Consider the following 20403-nt stretch of genomic DNA (forward strand, 5'->3'; position numbering starts at 1 on the left):
TTGTCTTACCAGGCGCCGCTCACTCAGAGCCCGAGCTCCATCTCCCTCCGCGGGGTCACTGAGCCGGGAGAGGTGCTGCTCTTTCCCTCCCCAGCTCCCTAAGCCTCGGAGACGAGGGCCCCGGGGAAGCCAGGTCTTATCCCCGTGTGTGTGCCTCGTAGGCCAGGACAGCGCCCTCCCGAGTAAACGCTTCATCCAACTAAATGAGGCAGGGCCCACCGCTCGGACGGCTGCATCTGAACTGAATGCCCATCAATAGGTCAGTCACATCAGATCAGCCAGCCCCAAACCTGAGCGCTTCATCGGTGACAAGCAGGTCTGTGTCAGCTCCTGGGCACGCGTGCCGCAGGCTTCGGCTGCACATGCCGGGTGTGGGGCGCCCGAGGTTAACGCTTTCCTGACCCTCTGAAACTCCCCAACACGTGCAACCAGTCCGGGCCCACTGGGTAACTGTTCCGACTCGCGAAGTGCAAGAAGGCCCTCTTACCTTTTTGCTTCTCATGTATGAAAGGCGGCCCTCGTGCGCATCAGGGTAAGTGCAAAACAGATACGTGGTGATGGCGTGCTTGAGGAAGGAGTCCCCGAGCATCTCGAGCCGCTCCAGGTTAAACCCATCACTCGCATTCGAAAGGGTCAGCGCCTGAAGAATGAGTCCGGGGTTCGGGCCCAGCGTCCGGGAGGAGTAGCCGGGAGAGGGGCTCCGCGCAGAGCCCAGCCTGTCCTGGAGCACGACAACAGCGTCTGTGGTGCCAGGCACCGTGGCCCCCGCGGGGCTGCCATCTGAGGTAGATGTGTGAGCACTGCCGTCACGGGATTTGTTACTCAGGGGAGTACATTCATCGCTGGGCGGGCGCTGGTTCTCGTAACTGTAGAAGCTCTGAATGGGGTATGAGGTAGTTGGTTGTACAGGTATTTCCGGCTTGTAGTAACTCAGCTGATTTCCTTGGCAAAAGTCTCTGTTAGCTAAATCGTAACTGCCGTTGGCAAGATTCCTATTGTAAGCAAGCCCGTTAATCGCTGTGAGATCTGTGGGGACGTCGATGGGGAGCTTACCGGATGACTCACTGAGCAGCGCTCTGCAGGTCCCAGGCATGTGGTGATGACTTTCGAGAGAGGAGGGTCTATTAGCACCGTGATGTGCAGCATGTTCAGGGGCAAGTGTGCTGTGCTTACAGTAATTATCATGCTCCGCTGAAGAGGAGTTAGCAACTGAGATGAAAGATTTGCTGTCGATAGATTTTTTCCACCCGAAGTCTAAGTTGGGGTATCTGCAAAGACAGTTTTATAACTTTTCATCAGATCCTTCAAAAGGGCTAGGCTTAGAGCAAGAGTAATCTGCATACGGAATAAATGAAGATCCCCGTATCTATGCTCCTGCTTTAGGAGAGAAACCAGTTCCCGAGGAAGAAGCCTGCACACTGCACTGAAGAGCGGGACACGGTGCACGCGCCGTCGGTACCAGTGTGGCTGCCGGACGCTGAAGCCTGGGCCAGTGCTCCGGCTAACGAGCTGGGAAACTTTGGGCCAGTCACATAACCTCTCTGTGCCCAAGCGTCCAGCGTGGAAGAGGAGCTAACAACAGCTCCTACCGTTCTATTCGGAAGTCCCTCACTCCCCAGAACCACGTGGTCTTGCCAACTGGATAATCAAGATTAATTTGAGTGGTGGAACCAGTAATTTTCAGAGAGTGCGGAGACTTTACCACCGGGGGAAAATAACGTGGGGAGAGAATAATGAAGACAAAGAAGATACCAAGCACTGCCTTTCAATATAACTCAGGTTTATAGGAGGAGGCAGGCGTGGCGTGTCGGCACGGTTACAAGGACCGTTTCCATCCCAGCTCCCATCACGGAGGGGGGATGACTATTTCTGATCCCAGTATCTCTCCTCCCTCTGTAACATTACAGGAACACAGGACCCAACATGCAGATTTTTCACTTAGGACTCAAAGGCTGCATTTATGTCACGTATCGGCCATCCTTGTGTTTTTAAGAAGCGTTTTGTATAAAATTAAAGTTTAGACTTAATTCAGTTCTTTCGCAAACAGGCATACCTAAAATCCACAGGAAGGGATCTGACTCCCACGCCAGCGTCGCTGGCCGTCTGGGCGCGGAGCTCCTCCGCGGTCAGAAGGCAGTGAAGGCGGTACAGCACGCTGGGGAGGCAGACCGCTTTCCTCCACAGGGAGGCTGGGATCGGGTGGATAGCACAGAGTTCGGGAACCAGGATCTGTGAATACGAAGAAGCGTGAACACACCAATATACAGCAAACACACAGGAGAATGGAAAGCAGATCTAAGACCACTTTCACTAATGGCTAAGGACAAAAACCGTAAGTGCCAGCAAAATCTTATTTTTAAAAATATTTTTATACAAATCCTTGAAGGCCACATGGGGTATATCCTAGGGTTTGTAAGGATGACTTTATGGTATAATTGTGTCAATGGACCAATTATAAGCCAAACTGATGGCTGCTAGGTGAGGAGGGGGAGGGGCTGGGTGAAAAGGTGAAGGGACTAGGTAGTACAAAGTGGTGGTTACAAAACAGTCACAGGGATGGGAAGTACAGTACAGGGAATACAGTCACTAATACGGTAATCACTGTGTGTGGTGTCGGGGAGGTGTGAGACTTACGGAAGGGATTACGTGGGTAAAGTTATATAACGTCTAACCCCTATGCTGTACACCTGAAACTAATGTCAGCTATAACTGACATAGTGAAAAAATTTTTTCCAAATAATCCTTGAGGGCCAAATGGGATTTATCCTAGAATTTATAAGGATGATTTCATGTGTAATTGTACCAATGGACCAAAGGTAAAAGTTAAACTGCTCAGACTTGCCAAAAAAAGTCAAATAAAAGTCAACACATAACACCAGTTAAACCAAAACAAAACCTAAGGGTTGGGCAATTTCCAAAATATTTACAAGTCACTTCGTTCACCCGATAATATAAAATTCAAGCTTGTCTTTAAAAATGTGAAGCGATGCTGATAACATCACCTGTTTATTCTGCAGACTTTCCCACTTGGCTTTCCTCTTTTCAGCACTGCTGAGGGGAAGGGCTTTCCCTTTCTGATTCAAATGGCGAGGTGTCAAAAGATTAAGTCTGCGAAAATGGCAAAACAATTTTATCCAACAGACCCAAGTCCCTCTCCCAGTGACGCTCCAACCGGCGCCGCCTGCCCGCCCGGAGAGCTCACTGCCCCGCAGGCCCCGGACCACCCCGGGCAGTCTGTGTGCACAGCGCCTGGCTTCGGAGCCCAGGGGCGGGGTACAGGGAGCCTCTGCCTGTGCCTCCCGAGCGCTGGAAACGCCTCAGCACGGCCCTTACTTACCTGGAGGACGTGTGGTCCACATCCAGCAGCGGCTGGTTGAGATTGGTCAGGTCAAGGTTGTACTTGGTTTTATAATATTCTGCAAAAGTTTCATACTCGGGGGAAGGAAATTTACTCAGTGGGGTAAGGTCAGTGTACACATCAGCAACATAAAACCGATGAGGTTGATCAAAATTTCGATACCTAAAAAAAAAAAAAAAAGAAAAAAAAATTAGTGACTTGTGGTTTAAATCAACTGTTCTCAAAACACAACTGTTTTTAATATGGAAATGGAAATATGATTGTAAAGTAAGAGTTCAAAAGGTTAAAAATAAATAACACTAATGAAAACTTTAATTCCAAATTATATATTTCAAGTGGATTTGAAAAAAAGCCCCACATTTCTATTGAGCCAAACCTACCTGACCATCCTCCCCTACTTTCTTAGTATCTTTACCTCGGTAACACATCGAAGCTAAAGGGCATAAGTAAGCAACTCTTAGTTCCATCAACCTACACAGCACAGGAAACTTCCAATACCCAAACTGCGCAGACACTTGAACATCACTAATGCGACCGTGACACACGGCCACCGGGGTGGGCTACTGCGCCGTTACTGACCCGCTAGCGGGATGGCAGCTAACACTAAACATGGCGCACAAAGAAAAACATCAGGCGAAGGGCATTAGAGCCAGCGCTCCGACTCTGAAAGTGCCTACAACCTCCATTCCCTACATTTGTCCAAAATAAGAAAAATTCAGATTTCTTATTTCCTTTGCACTTAATAACATCATTCCGTATAAAAATGTTAAGCAAAGTTATTTATGATCAAATTATAGAAGACTCTGGGGATTAAAAGGAGGGCGGTTTTAGGAAGAAGCCTGTCAACACCGTTAGATGACCTGATCTTCACAAAGCCAAGTCTCCTAACTACAGGGTGTAGGTTTTGTTTTGTAGGGACGGAATGGGAGAAAACCCACCATGAAGGGGAACAGCAATGCCAAAACCACCGCGCACTCCCTCTCCCACGCGCACAAGTGACTCTTCCGAAACCACGCACGGCCAGCCCGCTCCTCTCACCAATGCGCACCTTGGAATGATAACTGCATCCTGGTAATCTTCCAATTGAAAAACAAAGGGTGTTTCTTTCGAATACTTTGTACTGGGAATGCCTATGCGAGCTTCTGATTTCTCAATATCTTCCATGAATTTAAAGTCAATGTCCAGAGTGCTGGAGTCATTAACTGAGGGAAGAAGACGACGGTCAGCGTGTTAAAATACCAATGCGGCAAAGACTAACAAAGCTCCCTATTCACAAAGGTGTCTAACACAGCTGCCACCGTGACAGGCTCCTGTGTTATGTGCAAAAGCAGCTGCCAAGCCCCACGCCCCTTCCGTGGAGTCGGGTCCTTACCGACATTCAGAGGTAGAACACAGTATGCTGAGTCAGCGTCTGTGGGTTTGAATTCTAGCGCCGGCTTTTCAAGGCGAAGAATATGTGAGAATATATACTGGTGGAGCCTTGTAATCAACTCGAGCATTTGGAGAGACAGCGTGAAGCCAGACTTCTTCAGCTCGATGGATATGGTGACCTCTCCAGAGCGGGTGTACACCGGAAAGTGTGGGATCTTAGCACAAAGGGAGACAAAACGCCCACGGTTAACAGCTACTTCACTTCTTTACACTATTCAACTTCAGGAGAGAAAGGATGCTCGCTACCAGAGAACGGAAGAGACAGCTCCTTGTAAACACTGAACATCCTGAGGGCACAAGCAGCAGTCCTATTTCCTTTTGAAAGAAACGATGTCTCTCTAACCAACGTCCATAGTCATTACGCAGCGCCTCACCTGAGGTATGGGTTTGGCTGTCAGTATTCCAAAGCATCTTGTGGTGTCCTCGGGGGGATAGAGCTTCCGCCTCCTGAAGTTGAGTTCATCAGGTAAGGGGGTCGTGAGAACCATTCCTATCACATACAGGTAACAGGGCTGATCGGGCTGGGGGTAGCTATCCCTCAGACATTCTGGAATCTAGAATTGGAAAGAAAAACTAAGCATCCTGCTCAAATATAATGGCCTCTTTTCCAGATGTTGGCAAGAAAAGAAACGTCCTCCTGGCTTTGCTAAATGCTGATGAGGAGAAGCTGCTAAAGTAACCGAGGCACGAGACCTCCTACTGATTACGTAGCCCGCTGGAGAGTAAATAAGCCTTTCTCAGGTCTGCGATCCTAGGCCCACAGTCACCTACCCATAAGGCACCGCTGAGTCTACGGCTGGAACCAGAAGTCAGACTCGGCTGCTGTCGTGCATGAACCGCCACCCATCAACCCGGACACGTGCGCTGAGAGCAGGGATTCTGACTCCTAGCAGGCCACATCCTGACTCCTGACGGTATCTGCACTTAGGCCCGCCAGTGTCCTCAGCCTGCACGGTACCCTTCTTTCCACGTGTCTATTTTATCATACAGACCCTCTCTGTCTTAGCCCCACACGTAAGTAAAGCACGCATCGTATCCCTGCAGTGAGTGAAACAGAGAGCACCTCTTCAAATGGAATAGACTTATTCTGGATAGAACCTGACAGGTGAGGCCTAGAACCCTGTGCGCAGGGGCAGATCCGAGAGAAGGTGCGGTGGGGGAGGCAGCGGAGGCCCAGAGGGGGCCAGATGACAGGGGTCTGGGAAGCCAAGCAGAGGAGCTGGGATTTGATGCAGCAGAAGAGAAAGCGGCAAAGGCCAGATTTTCGTTCGGCTCTAACCAATACTAACTGCTTTGGGGTAGCACTGTCTTCGCTTTGTGGAACCTGGTCGGCCTGGGACACTGGTCTCTTCTTCGTCATGCAAATCAAGCTCTTCTTCATATTTAACAGTTTCTTTCCCAACTGGCATCAAATGGTCATCCAGTTCACCTACGAAATGTAAGGAGAATTGACGTACACAATACAGACGTTGCCTCCCTAGTCAGTCAATAATGCAGAGGAAGAGTAATGACAACTAAAGCATCTTTGCTCCTAATAAAAACGCAATCGAACTGTGTGATACTTAAGGCAAAGTCTACGCTGAATCCATGTATTCAATAGGAGCAGGATTTCACACACAAAACATCTGAAGAGGAAGAGCACACTGTCGTCACTTTACGAAAGTCATGGAGATCAAGTCGTGCCGTTTTTCAGAAAGTGGATTAATCTGTACACTAACATGGATTAACATGAGAGACTGAGGTTAAAGTGCAAACATCCGTGGTCCAGCAGCATAGGAGAACCTTTGTGTGTCTAAAAGGGGTCCGTAAAGAAAGCCAAAAAGGACAGTTGTCTGCAGCTCAGCGGTGGGAAACCAAACCTCGCCCCGCACAGACCTCGGGCTGTGTCCCCGTCACACCCGGGCCCCGCACAGCTCACGGCTCCACAAACCCGTCGACCCACTGGCATCAAGTCCTTGACATGCTCTTGCTTTACAATGTTTTTAACTTTATTTTATTTGCACGTGCTTTTCAAATGCTTACCAATTTTGTGCAGTTTTTCACAGCAAATAAGAGCTACAACTCTTTCAGCCAATCGTATACAGCTCATTGGGGGACCCTGAAAGTACAAGAAACATTTCCGTTGTATATGCACGTAGCTATGTTATCATTAACACCTAAAATATCTACAAAACTTCTGCCCCAATACCTTTCAAGTTGAAATTTACCAGAGGAAAGTACTTTATTTTGAAAAATGTCACAAGTTTAAAAAATTCTACTCTCCATCTAAAATAGCCAACTTTAAAAATCTTTCCCAGGAAAAACTGGATAAATTATAACTAAGATTTGACAATTTTTGGTGAATTTAAATTTTAATATATTTTATTTTCATTAATCTACAAACATGTAGCCAATGAAATAAAGATATATCAAGATGTGACTACAAAATACACCGTAATAGTTCTGAACCCTTTTAATGTGCAGTAGAAATTAGTCATCTTCGAATATCTGGAAATGAGCACTGGACCAAGGACAGACAGCCGTTACGCAAAGACGGATTCTCAAGTCAAGAGAGCAACAGAGCAGCCCAATTACAGCTTCCAATTCGGGTCACTGTGCGTCTCTCGGCCACAGCTGAATGGTTCCGCCAGGAATGTCGACACAAGTCAGGTCTTAGAGGAGCCTTCAGAGGTCACATACTCCAGTCCCACGCGTCTGTGAGTTTGCAGTGATACTTAAGGCACAGCATTTCTTTTTCTAAACTTACGACAATGGAGGCTCGAAGAGGTGAGTTAATTGGCAGGTACAGAGTGGAACAGAAAGTCCCATCGGGCAGCTCTCGGGTCCTGCATTTCGGAGCCAGGTGAGTGAACGGGTCACTTGGTAATCTAGCGCAGTACCTGGGAAGAAAAAGACATTCTGATGCTGAGCCTACAACTGAGAAACAGATGAGAACATGTGCACTGACATTCACGTGCTCAGGTGTGACTTCTCATGTCCCGCTTCCCCTCTCCTGGAGTGGCATTTACGTGTGGAGCTGGAGCCTCATCGCTTCACTGTCCACAGGAAGGGACAGTGTGCCTAACAGACTTTCTGCACGCTGCTCTGTAAGGGCACTGTCCACCAGGCAGCCACGGAGCCCCTGAAAGGTGGAGAGGGCAGCCGGGCAGCTAAACTTCCTATCTTATTCTTTTTAATTAAAACTGAAATTTGGATTTAAATAGTCACGTATGTCCAGTGACTACTACCATGCTGGACAGAGCAGAAAATGTTCCGACTCTGTGAAGAGAACACATTGCCAGCGTTTGTTCCTAACTATCTCACATTTGCCAGACGAACCCACATTGAGAACAGGCCACCAAGTGACTGGCCTGTGACCTCCAAAAGCTGCAGGGCCACTGAGGCCCCGGAAGCCTGAAGGACAGTTCCAGGCTGGAGGAGACAAGAGGCGATGAGAACCACAGACAAGCCACGGCCCTCGATGGGTTCTTCCCCTACCAAGCACACCCCGCGAAACTCCGACAGACCTCTCCGGGTGAGGGGCATGGGAGTTCTTCCTAGTATTCTTACAACATTTTAAAGTTTGAATTTATTTCAAAATAAAAGGCTGAAAAGAAAATCTTATGCTGGCTGCTCCTGTGTCTGACCTCTGCATAGAATTTGTCCTGATACATAACCTAGGCATGTATCTCTTTTCTTCGTTCTTAGAAATGTTATTACCAACTCAGGACAAAGTAAATTAGAACACACTCAACTATCCAAGTTAATCTGTCATCATCTTAAATTGTTGCAGATGAAATTTTCAATATCTCCCAATATTTGTGGCACAAAACAGTAAATTTCAGAATTCAGAAAAGTATTAGTGAGCATTATAAAATGAAATCTAATTAAAATAAGCACACCTTCATTCTGTCAACCTTGTCAATGGGAACTAAACATTTTCACTGCGCAATACTGTTTTGGCCTCTTGACCAAAAAGAAGAATGAATGGGAAAAAGCAACTTCATATTTTTCTCTTATCAAAATATTACAAGCCACACGTGGACAGATTGGTCCCTGTTTGCAGAAGGTAAACAACGCAGTCCTTACAGGTGTAGACGGAAACCTGCAATCCTCAGAGACCTCCACGCCAATGAGCTCAGGCGTACCTATTGATGTGTCCAATGGCCGTGTTGATTGTGACGCGTGGACCCCCGTCATCGGGCCTCAGCACGTACGGCGGGAACACGTCGTCATCGTCCACCACAGGCTCGATGTCAGTCTCCCCAGTGTCAACTGACTTGGAGCATTTGTTTCTCAAGATCTGAACATTTTAAAACAGAATCTGTGAGGATACCAACGCCTTCTTTGCCAGATGTGTGCTGTCCACCTCTGTCCCTACAGCAAAGGTCCACTGACAGGAAACTGCTCTCTTCCAAACACCCTTCAATACTCCCAAGTCACCTGCTGCAGACCGTTTCTCCCAACGCATCCTTCCAGAATCGATCACAGGAGACACTCATCATAAAGGTACAGGCTTACAATTTACTGCACGCACACACACACACACAAACAACAGTCTCCTTCATTAGTAGAGGAGCAATATCATTCTTAAATCACTCCAGAACTCAAACATCAACTGTCACCACACTGTCCACACTAACAGTATGCGTTCCAGGCATTCTTCCTGAATAATCCACATGACCATTCTCACTATTATATTGTCAGCTTTCCAGCGCTTTATAAAATGCTGCTGGCTCTTTGCAATTACAGGGTGGGGCAAAAGTAGGCTTACAGTTGTGAGTACACAAAACAGTTTATTCTTAAGTTGTAATTTATTAATTACTGTATTATTTTCCATACAAACAACTGTAAACCTACTTTTGCCTCACCCTTATGTTCAACTTTCTTATGTACACACTGCAAATGCCGATGGAGGCCATTCTGTGTGGATAACTCTGTTTTTATCCATTTCTATGCACACAGAAATAGCTTTAATTTTTGGACCTTACCTTTTCAATAGCTTTGTACGTTTTAAGGTCCTCTTCAAAACCTTTGATTTTGTCCGTATCTGCTAACATGATATAATTGGAGATTGGGGCCCTTGCTCTTCCCTTAGATTGAACATAGGATCGATACTCTGTGGGTAAATCAAAACGGACCACCAAGTTGCATTTTGGTATATCAACACCCTCTTCCACAATACTTGTTGCAATAAGCAGGTTGGTCTCATGTGCTCGAAATTTCCTAAGTACCTGAAAAAAAATCCACCAAATAAAAGCAATTCTAAAAAATTTTCCCCAAAAAATGTAGTAAAAGTGATTACCGTCATTTCTGACATATACTCTGGGCACGCTAAATGTTTAAGGCCAAGCTAAGGAAGATGACATACAACAAAATTCATGCTGCATGAACACAGGGGCAAAGAAATTCTGATTTAACAATAGTTTTCAACTGAAGATGACTTGAGAAATCAGTGTCTTTCAACTTTACAGGAGTGTCCATGCACAAATCAGAGGAAGCCTCAGGGTGAAGGGGCTGGCTCTTTAACGAACACAAAGAATCCGGCCAACCAAGTGACCCAATGAATCCACTTCTCGAGTCCTGTTGACATTCTGACCCCCCACAATGATAACATGCCTGAGACTGTGCCAACATCCCTCCAAAGATGTCAAAATTCACTAAAATCCCTAAATCAGATGAAATTACAAGCAAGGCATTCTTTATTTTCTGGAATCATGCAGAAATTAGAGTCCTATATAATAAAGAGCTAGTATGCTAATTAGACCGAACAGCAGAACAACCGTCCGGACAACTGTCTGGATGAGCTTCCAGACGAAGCTGGGGATGTGAGGGCCGGACGAGGCAGCCGGGGCTGCGAGGGCCAAGCCCCTGCACGAATTCCGTGCATCGGGCCTCTAGTTAAAAAATAAAGTGAAAACCTTTTTCTTCCTAGATTTAAAATAACACCACTTCCCAATTCAGAGTAAGTTAAACAATAAAGTAAACTGGGTTTTAGACAGATCTATCAGCCTCTGGCCATCGGACTCCCCAAATGGAATATCATCAAAAAGCTATGACGTAGAAAACGGCATCAAGGTGAGTTATTCTGCTACTTTTAGGTTAAGTAACAAACTTTAAATAAAAATGTTTTGTTTGCGAGCCAGAATACTATGTTAGGCTTTCGCACCTTTACAACGCTATTTCCTGTATTAAAATCTTAAAAAGTATGAAAAAACGAAGCCAAAATCTTTCTGGAAAACAAAACCAAACCATTCCAGGAAAAGCTCTCATTTGTTGCTTCAGCCATCTGAGTCACAGGGGGGACGGCTACGCACGCCATTTCCTGTGAAACCGAGTCGTGTGCCATCGGGTCGACAAAGGGAAGTGAAATGGTTGACAACAAATAAGACACAAAACTGGTTTGCCAGGGCAGCTCTAACTCTGAGTTTATGAACCACTACACTACCACCTCAGGAGAAGTCCTATGTGGACAAGCGTTCTGCCTTCCAGGAAAAGCCTGAGGCGTGAGGAAGGGGTGCCTACGGGCCGAGTGTGTCGTGTGTGTTCTGAGAACTGTCACCGTAGTTATTTTAACGTAAGTCACCTCTTCCTGCTTCCTGAATTCGGCCTCCATCTGTTTGTTGCGAGGCTGGTTCTTCCCGATGCCGTGTCCAGTTATGAAGTTGCTGCTGATGTAAGCCAGCTCTGGGTCCTGTTTGCCAGCTTCCTTTATCAATCTGAGAAAATTATATACATTTTGAAGTTAAGCGTTGGTGAGGGGGAAAATTTAGACCTTGTTTGTAAGGTCTCCCTTAAAATGGAAATGCGCGTCTTTTTTGCCAACATGCCTAACAGAACGGCGTCCTCCCCAGTAGCTGAAACAGCAAGCCCTCACTCCTCACTGAGCACGTCTGTGGGCCCAACGCTAGTAACACGGCCTCAGGGCTGAGGCCGGCGGGGCCTGATGGACACAGCGGTCACACTGCCTCAAACTCCCTCACTGGAGTGATGACTTCACAGAAATGTGGCCGGAAGGGACAGAGCCAGAGCAGGCGGAGACAGCAATTCCTCGCGCTGGCACACCTGGGGCAGCAGCCATGCCCTGGTGCCTGTGGCCACGCGCACGCCCCCTGCGCCAAGCGGGAAGCTCTGCAGCTAAGGAGCCTGAGCCGCCCCGCTGCGTGCGGAAAGCGGCCTGGCGGGGCTTCCGTCTCCCCCCAGCACCCTGCACCCGAGAGCAGAGCTCCAGGGAGAGAACACCTGCCTCCCCAGGCCCCCGGCCCGGCCCCGGGCACCGACCACCGCTCTGCAGGACAGACACTGGGCCTGGGCACAGCATCCAGGCCGCATCCCACCCTCGGAGGAGAGAACGCGACCTGGCCTGTTCCTCGCGTTCACCCCAGGTGCCCATCACCTCGGGCCGGCCTTCTAGCGGGGACAGGGAAGAGCTGCAGGCGGAGATCACATTACACGTACAGAAGGTGAACAGTTAGCATGGCCATTACAGCTATTTTGGAAATATCCACATTCAAAACTCAGCACACAGGATAAATGGTTCCACACCTGACGTAAGTGGTTCCACATGGTTCTTCTGAAGTCATACAACATAGCACAAATTCCTAATAGAAAATTGCATTTTTAAGTCAAACCATTCTTTTCTTCCTTTTCTAAATACATGAAACAGACTAATATCAAAGAGCTGGAAGAAACTCTGAGTGGCCATCTAAAATATCCCGCTGCCTCCCCATCAGCACAGCCTGGCATGCCCAGGTCAGCCTGGGAGCCTGCCCACAATCCTGGCACTGAACACGTTCAGAATCAGAAACGTCCTTAGGGCATTCAAGCTTTGTTTAGTTCTTACAACAAACTGATGACATCTGTAACAGAAAGCAAGGCCACATGCACAAATAGCAGACCCACAGCTAAAATACGACATTGTCTTGGAAACAGGAACTTCCAAATTGAAGCTTATGTAAGCAAGCACCGCTGAGAATGCAAGAGAGGTGAAAACAGTGCATTTCAAGGAACTCCCAAGTAGGCGGAGACGGTGCTTTACTTCTCAGGCGGCCAGCCTGGCAGCCTCCATGCGGAGGGGCGGAGGCACTGGGAGTGGGTCATTTCTCCTAAGGACTGTCCTCGATGCTGCGGAGAACAGGAGACACCGCGTGCACATTAATAAACAAACTCTCCTGCGCGCAATAATTAAAGGCCCTATGCCTCGGCGGGAAGGCTAGAGAGAGAACACATATTTCTCTCTCCGTAAGTTGCCCAAGACGAAGCCGTGGGTTTCGGAGCAACGACACAGGGCCGCTACTGCAGGAGCCGGCCAGCCAGACCAGCTGCAGAGATTTCCGGGAGAACTGGGAGTGCTCTGCTGAGTCTATGCGCATCGTCCCACCAGCAAGCTGTGTGGTCAACTACGCTGCCCTCCAGTGCTCAGAGCTTCTCAAACTATCTACAGCAAACTGGTTATTGTTGTAATTTCAAATCCATCCGAGACCAATGTTTTTGTAAAATTCCATGAAAATTGACAATTAACAAAATGAATCTTAGAGGTCGTTACTGTTGCACTATATCTGACAGACATACTTACTATCCAAACAAAGAGTTTCTGGATGCTTCCACCTCTGCCCCTCCCTCACCACAGCGGGCACTGGCTGTGCAAACGCCACCCTGTGTGCAAAAGCACGCTGCCTACCCAATTACAGTGGAGGCAGCATAGCCCAAAACAAGAACCACGCAGGCAGGCTACATTCTGAAAACCAGGAGATGTACTGCTGATTTGACTGAACAGGCTAATTTACAGACAGCCAAAGGGGGAAAACTCAAAGATATAAACACATCACCTGAAATGTCTGCCAGGTACTGAAATATGTTATCAACAATCCTATATAAAAGGGTAACATGCGCCCTGGCTGCCAGGTTCGATTCCAGCCAAGGGCACATGCCTGGGTTGTGGGCTCGATCCCCAGTGGGGGGCATGCGGGAGGCAGGCGATCAATGATTCTCTCTCATCGTTGATGTTTCTGTCTCTCTCTCCCTCTTCCTTCCTCTCTAAAATCAATAAAATATATTTTAAAAAATAAAATAAAAATAAAAGGGTAACATGCAAATTGACCCCAACAGCCGAATGACCGATTGCTATGACACATACTGACCACCAGGGGGTAGACACTCAACACAGGAGCTGCCCCTGTGGTCAGTGCGCTTCCACAGGGGGAGCGCCGCTCAGCCAGAAGCCAGCTCATGGCTGGCCAGCGCAGTGGCGATGGCAGGAGCCTTTCCTGCCTCCGTGGCAGCGCTAAAGATGTCCAACTGACGCTTAGGCCCGCTGCTCACGGGGAGCAGGCCGAAGCCGTCAGTCAGATATCCCCCAAGGGGTCCCGGACTGCGAGAGGGCGCAGGCCGGGCTGAAGGACCCCCCTCCCCGAGTGCATGAATTTTCGTGCACCGGGCCTCTAGTGCCTTTAATACTATCCTTACTCTTTATATTTTCTTATCAATCGAAGTGAGAAAATAAAATGTAACTCCTGTAAGATCTTACCAAAAACACAATCACTGATAGTTGTAACACACTGACACTGTATTCCCCAAGTGCATGCACGAAGAGCACGAGGAATTAGCACCTACTGTGTGTCAGGTGAGAAAACAGCCATTTTTACACACAGTGTCCAATAGGAGAGAGAGCTATTGCTACTATTTCACAGATGAAGAAGCTGAGGCATGAAGGAACCTTCACAAAATACACCTCTGCAAAGTGGGCAGAATAAAAGGAGCCAGAGCTCCCTGGGGGAATGGCTGTTCTGCAGGTAACGCAGGGACAGGACAAGAGCTGGGCACCGAGTAGCATCAGACCATAAGGCTGTGCTCAGACACAAGAGGAAGAGGCACATCAAAGGAACACAGGAGCCAACCCCATAGACGTGGACCATGTGAGCAACGAAATGAATAACCTTATTAGGTTACAACCCGAAGCAGAAAATAAACCAACCTGAGTCCATGCGGATTCAATGAATACACACAGGCAAACAGGAGGACAGGGACCCGCTTTCCTTACAGAGAATGCCAGTAGCTGACAGAGAAGCCCCTCTCGGGAACGGAGCTTAGCCCCGCCTCCCAGGATAAACTGGACGAGGTGGCTTGCTTCCAAAGAATCAAGGGAGAAAAGGGCCAAAGACTGACTATGGCGGAGAGGCCAGCAAACACCAGGGAGCCAGGTGATCAAGTCTAACATCACCTGCGATGCTTCACGCTGACGCCACGAACCCTAACACCATGGGAAGGGCACTTCACCTCTGGGGTGTTCTTCCACACCCTAAAACCCCAGTCTAACCCTGAGAAAAACGTTAGACAAATTCAAACTGAGAGGCATTCTACAAAATGCCCGACTGGACTGACTCCTCCAGACGGCCAAGGTCATCCAAAACAAGGAAAGACTGAGAAACGGTAACAGACCAGAGACTGGGGAGACGTAACAAGTAAATGCATTAAAAAGAGGATGGTCACAGGAAAACTGGTGAAATTCAAATAAAGTCTGGAGTTTAGTTCACAGTAACACACCAATGTCAGCTTCTGGGCTGTGACAAATGTACCATGGTAACGTAAGATGTTAATAGCGTCAGAGGGGGACAGCTGGGGGGAGGGAGTGGTACAGGGGGCTCTGCACTGTCTTTGTAAACTTTTCTGTAGACAGAAGGTTATCAGGGAAGTCGGGGGGGGGGTGAACCCAGGTTTGTCCAATGTCACCCAGTATTAGGAAGTTACAGCACAAGAGGCGGCGGCACATCAAAGGAACACAGGAGCGCTGGGTAACAGGCCTCGGTTCTCCTGTTGGCCCGCTTGCAGTTATTGAACCGGTTGGACTCCTGTCTGTTTATGAGGCTGTAAGCTGACACTAGGCTATTCATTCTGGTGCTCACATGGGAAGAGAGCGCTGGACTTAGAAAGGGAAGCCGTTCTCTGCACTTCCTATCAGTGTCATTTTGGGAGTCACTGACCGGGTCTCACTTTCCTCGGCTATAACATTATCTACCTTCCCCTCATGACGTGTTGTGAAGCTGAAAAATACAGATGTACCAAGATAAATTATAAACCCTAAAGCCCTATGTATAAGGCAAAAGGAGAACGATAAGCCCAAGACTGTGCATAGCCCTCCTTTGTACACAGAAGCGGCTGTGATGTATTTTGCTCATCAGGAGAGGGGAAAGCTGCCGTGTATTACAATAGCTTACACCCCCCGGAAGCTGTTCACTGACGAAGGGGCTTTTCCTCCCGTGAGGCTGATGGAAGGAAAGGCTCTGGAGCTCAGGAAATTTTTCTAAGCTTATTAAAAAACGGGAACAAGACCTCTATTGTATATTCAATTAGCTGCCCATAAAGTCAACCCTCAAATCGCTCTTGATTCATCATCCACCACTGAATGCCAGCCACATTTTATGAGAGTTGATCACAATGACTCTGATCCTCCAGTCAAGAGGAAGCAACAACTGGTTTCCAATAACCCTTCTCAGGGTAATGCTCCTGCAATGAGACCTGCCCGTCTCCACATTTAAAAACACACGCAGAGGAGGCCGCAAGGAAGAAAACAGCCCCATTTCTTCTCTCCAAGCCCCAGAAAACTTAATTCTTAAACCATCCTGCAAGGGGGGCGGGGCCTGTGTCTGTAACCAGGCTCAGAACTGTGCCAACAGCAAACCCTCCTGACGCTGAAATGCCTTTCTCCCATCTGATCCCAACAGCCGGCCGGCCGGCCTCCTGGCAGCCTTCCCGCCGCAGAGCCAGCAGAGCGCAGCCCGTTCCGGTCTGTGACGCCCCGGGGCCGGTGACTGCAGAGGGAGCTGGAGCCCGGGAGCAGGATGTCCGCTCCTGGCCCTGTCTGTCACCGACCAGCAGTTTAACTCGGGCAAACCCCTTTCCTCCGCGGCCCTTCCTCTTTCTCACAACAGTCAGGGGCTGGATTAGGCAGTCAGCGAGTCCCTTCCCAACCTTCAGCTCCGGCTTTCGGTGCAGTTCGCTCCCGACGTTGCTCGGCTGCGTGTTCGTCACAGGGATCAGGCCCAATGACGGTGAAAATTGCCAGACGGCGGCCCCAGGGCCCAATTTCTCGTTACTCAACTACGTTCTCAAAAATCCCAAACCAGTCAAAAGCAGTTTAGAAGGAAAAAAATCCGAAACTACCTCAGGAAACAAAGCTTAATTTCTCCTCAGAGATCACTACTTGCAGGAAAGGCCGTAGGGATCAGCTTTGGCCAATTAATGGATGTCACAGAAAGCAGGCTGCCTGAAGCACCAAGGGAGAACCTGGCCCTTACACATAAAGCATCGGCCCACAAACAAGAGAACTCGCCCTGAGGTGACCGTCGGACACAAACCGGAAGCCAGCTCCCGCGGTGTGCGTCAGGAGAGATCAGCTGCTCCTGAGGCGGGCGCGGGGTGGGGACCCGCCGTCTCCTCTGCCAATTTTCTCCAAATGTTTCCCTAACATCTCACTCTCCCCTGATGCAGGAAATTTAATATACAGTCTACGAACTAACCCAAATTGTGAATCCAGTTGTTCTAGACCTTTTCCACTGAAAACTTGAACTAACACTTAAGGGGTAAAAAAGCTAACATAAAAAAATCAGCCACAACAAAATCCAGAGACGACATTTACCCAAAGATTAGCTTCGAGACGAAGCTTGCTGTGGAATGCTTAACACCACGCCTAACACATCGGCACAGAACAAGAAGTATCTGGACTCGCCAAAACCGGCTTGGCTCAGTGGATGGAGCGTCGGCCTGCGGACTGAAAGGTCCCGGGTTCGATTCTGGTCAAGGGCATGTACCTTGGTTGCGGGCACATCCCCAGTGGGGGGTGTGCAGGAGGCAGCTGATCGATGTTTCTCTCTCATCGATGTTTCTAACTCTCTATCCCTCTCCCTTCCTCTCTGTAAAAAATCAATAAAATAAAATAAAATAAAAATAAGTAAAAAGAAATATCTGGACTGGCGCTAACAACTGAAGACCAAACGAGAAAGGCTTTGCTTTAACTTCACTCTTCTATCCTTGCCCTCCACTGCGGGGGGGTTAGCGGGGGTTCGCACCCCTTCAGAGACAACCTCAGGGCTGGGAAATCGGGCCTTTTGGGAAAGCTACTGGGCACACAGGCCCCCTGCCAACCCTGCCGGGCACTGAGGTGAGCAAGCCGCGGCAATGGTGCCAGGGGGACGCTTCCGTCACCCCTGCAGCTCCGACGCCATCCTCGCAGAGCCTCACGGAACAACACGCTGCCTGGCTCCGCTCTGGGGAACACGTTAACGCAGAGCCCTACCTGTTTAAGACAACTGCCGTGTATCTTCTCTCCACGAAGATAATGCCGCATAAAATATTGGTGAACGGAGAAGGGAAATTGGTCTCTGGCTTCTCCTTTTCTTCAATTTCTTCATCCTCGTCCTCATCCTCAGAGTCGCTCCAGGACACATAGTCGTCCTGGTTCCTGTTATTGTACCACTCCACGCTCTCGAACTGCTGTCGCTCGTATGGTTTGTATTTGCGGAGGATTTCCAGCAGTTTTATCACCTTGGGAGTCACAAACTTCAGGTCCAGGGAGGCAGGCGAGAAGTGCTCCTCACACAGGGCGTGGATTTTCCGCAGGAAAGTGTCCGTGAACAGCAGGAATTTCCTGTGCAGCTCCTCTTGCTCGTGTTTGATGTGTTTCTGCAGTTCTCTGACCATCATGCCGGCGACCTTATCTGCACACCAGGGGCCCAGAACCACCAACACCGCACGACAGTCTGCCAGAATCTGCAAACGAACGTAAAGAGACAAACGTTACGCAACCGTCATGTAGCCGTTCCCTATGAGGGTGAACTGGGGTTTACGTTATCTTCAACCTGCCCATCAAAGTAAGTGTACCCCACATGTTCACGTGAACACTGAGGTCAATGCCCTCGGCTGGGGCCAGGGCCTATCGTCTTTCCAAGCTCTACTTTTTCACACACACACACACACACACACACACACACACACACACACATACACACACATACACACACACACACACAAACCATTATTTTGTTTTTCCCAACAAAAATAATCAAATAATAGATATTAAAAGATGCAATTGTATAAAGATAATAAAACTTCATTTTAGATCTCTGATTAGTTAGAAGGACAACTGAGTCACTTATTTCCAGGTAACTATACAAGGAATTCCATAGTGGAGTCATCTTATTTTAGGTACCAAAGAGCAAGACCATTTTCCTTTAACTTTATGCGCAGGGAGCCACACCTTACAACCCTAGCTCAGAGCAGAATGTCAATCCACAGCAAGTGACTGAGGAACCTTCCACAGGCGAGTACAAGACAGACTGGGGTGAACACAGACTTAGTGAAAATTCGAGGGCTAAGGAGAGTCTGGGCATTGCTGCTTCAGAAAAAATCAGCAAGAGAGAAATTAAGATGCAGAAGCCACACAGTGTTAGCACTTGTGAACTGTTGCAAAGTCCTAGAACAATGGTTCTCAAGTTTTTTTTGTTTTTGTTTTTGGTTTAATAAATCTTTATTCAGATTATTACAATTGTTTCTTTTTCCCCCCATAGCTCCCCTCCACCCGGTTCCCACCCCACCTTCTGCCCTTACCTCCCCCGCACTGTCCTCATCCATAGGTGTATGATTTTTGTCCAGTCTCTTCCTGAACCCCCCCATACCCCTTTCCCCCTGAGAGTTATCAGTCCACTCCCTTTCTATGCCCCTGATTCTATTATATTCACCAGATTATTCTGTTCCTCAGGTTTTTAATTCACTTGATTTTTAGGTTCACTTGTTGATAGATATGTATTTGTTGTTCATAATTTTTCTCTTTACTTTTTTCTTCTTCCTCTTAAGAATACCTTTCAGCATTTCATATAATACTGGTTTGGTGGTGATGAACTCCTTTAGCTTTTTCTTATCTGTGAAGCTCTTTATCTGACCTTCAATTCTGAATGATAGCTTTGCTGGGTAGAGTAATCTTGGTTGTAGGTTCTTGCTATTCATCACATTGAAAATTTCTTGCCACTCCCGTCTGGCCTGCATAGTTTCTGTTGAGAAATCAGCTGACAGTCGTATGGGTGCTCCCTTGTAGGTAACTGTTTTTCTCTTGATGCTTTTAATATTCTCTCTTTGTCTTTTGCTCTTGGCATTTTAATTATGATGTGTCTCGGTGTGGTCCTCTTTGGATTCCTTTTGTTTGGGGTTCTGTGCGCTTCCTGGACTTGTAAGTCTATTTCTTTCACCAGGTGGGGAAGTTTTCGGTCATTATTTCTTCAAATAGGTTTTCAGTATCTTGCTCTCTCTCTTCTTCTGGCACCCCCATAATTCCAATGTTGGTAAGCTTGAAGTTGTCCCAGAGTCTTCTTACACTATCTTCAACTTTTTGGATTTTTTTTTTTGCTTTTTGCTTTTTCGGTTGAGTGTTTTTTGCTTCTTTGTATTTCAATTCTTTGACTTGATTCTTGTGTTCCTCTAGTCTGTTTTTGGGTCTCTGTATAATATTTTTTATTTCAGTCAGTGTATGTTTAATTTCTAGTGGGTCCTTTTTCATATCTTTGAGGGTCTTGTTATATTTATCAGCCTTTTCTAGGATATTCTTGAAAAGCCTTATAACCGTGGTTTTGAATTCTATATCCAGTCGT

General features: G+C 47.7%; 1 protein-coding gene across 6 annotated transcripts in view; it reads right to left on the reverse strand.

The window, feature by feature from the left end:
- The window catches only part of DICER1 (dicer 1, ribonuclease III), a 69614-nt gene that overhangs the window by 16707 nt on the left and 32504 nt on the right, over nt 1–20403 (reverse strand). For all 6 annotated transcript variants that reach the window (XM_080671001.1, XM_080670999.1, XM_080670997.1 and 3 more), the window contains 14 exons: nt 18060–18532; nt 11355–11487; nt 9760–10002; nt 8917–9071; nt 7536–7668; nt 6812–6887; nt 6079–6218; nt 5164–5343; nt 4731–4944; nt 4407–4560; nt 3338–3520; nt 3003–3108; nt 2054–2229; nt 488–1268 (listed from right to left, as the gene is read on the reverse strand). In XM_080671001.1, the coding sequence (XP_080527127.1) occupies nt 488–1268; nt 2054–2229; nt 3003–3108; nt 3338–3520; nt 4407–4560; nt 4731–4944; nt 5164–5343; nt 6079–6218; nt 6812–6887; nt 7536–7668; nt 8917–9071; nt 9760–10002; nt 11355–11487; nt 18060–18532 (3147 nt within the window). The remainder of the gene's footprint in view (nt 1–487; nt 1269–2053; nt 2230–3002; nt 3109–3337; nt 3521–4406; nt 4561–4730; nt 4945–5163; nt 5344–6078; nt 6219–6811; nt 6888–7535; nt 7669–8916; nt 9072–9759; nt 10003–11354; nt 11488–18059; nt 18533–20403) is intronic.

This window comes from Plecotus auritus (genome assembly GCF_963455305.1).
Source record: "Plecotus auritus genome assembly, chromosome: 1".
Lineage (NCBI taxonomy): Eukaryota > Metazoa > Chordata > Mammalia > Chiroptera > Vespertilionidae > Plecotus > Plecotus auritus.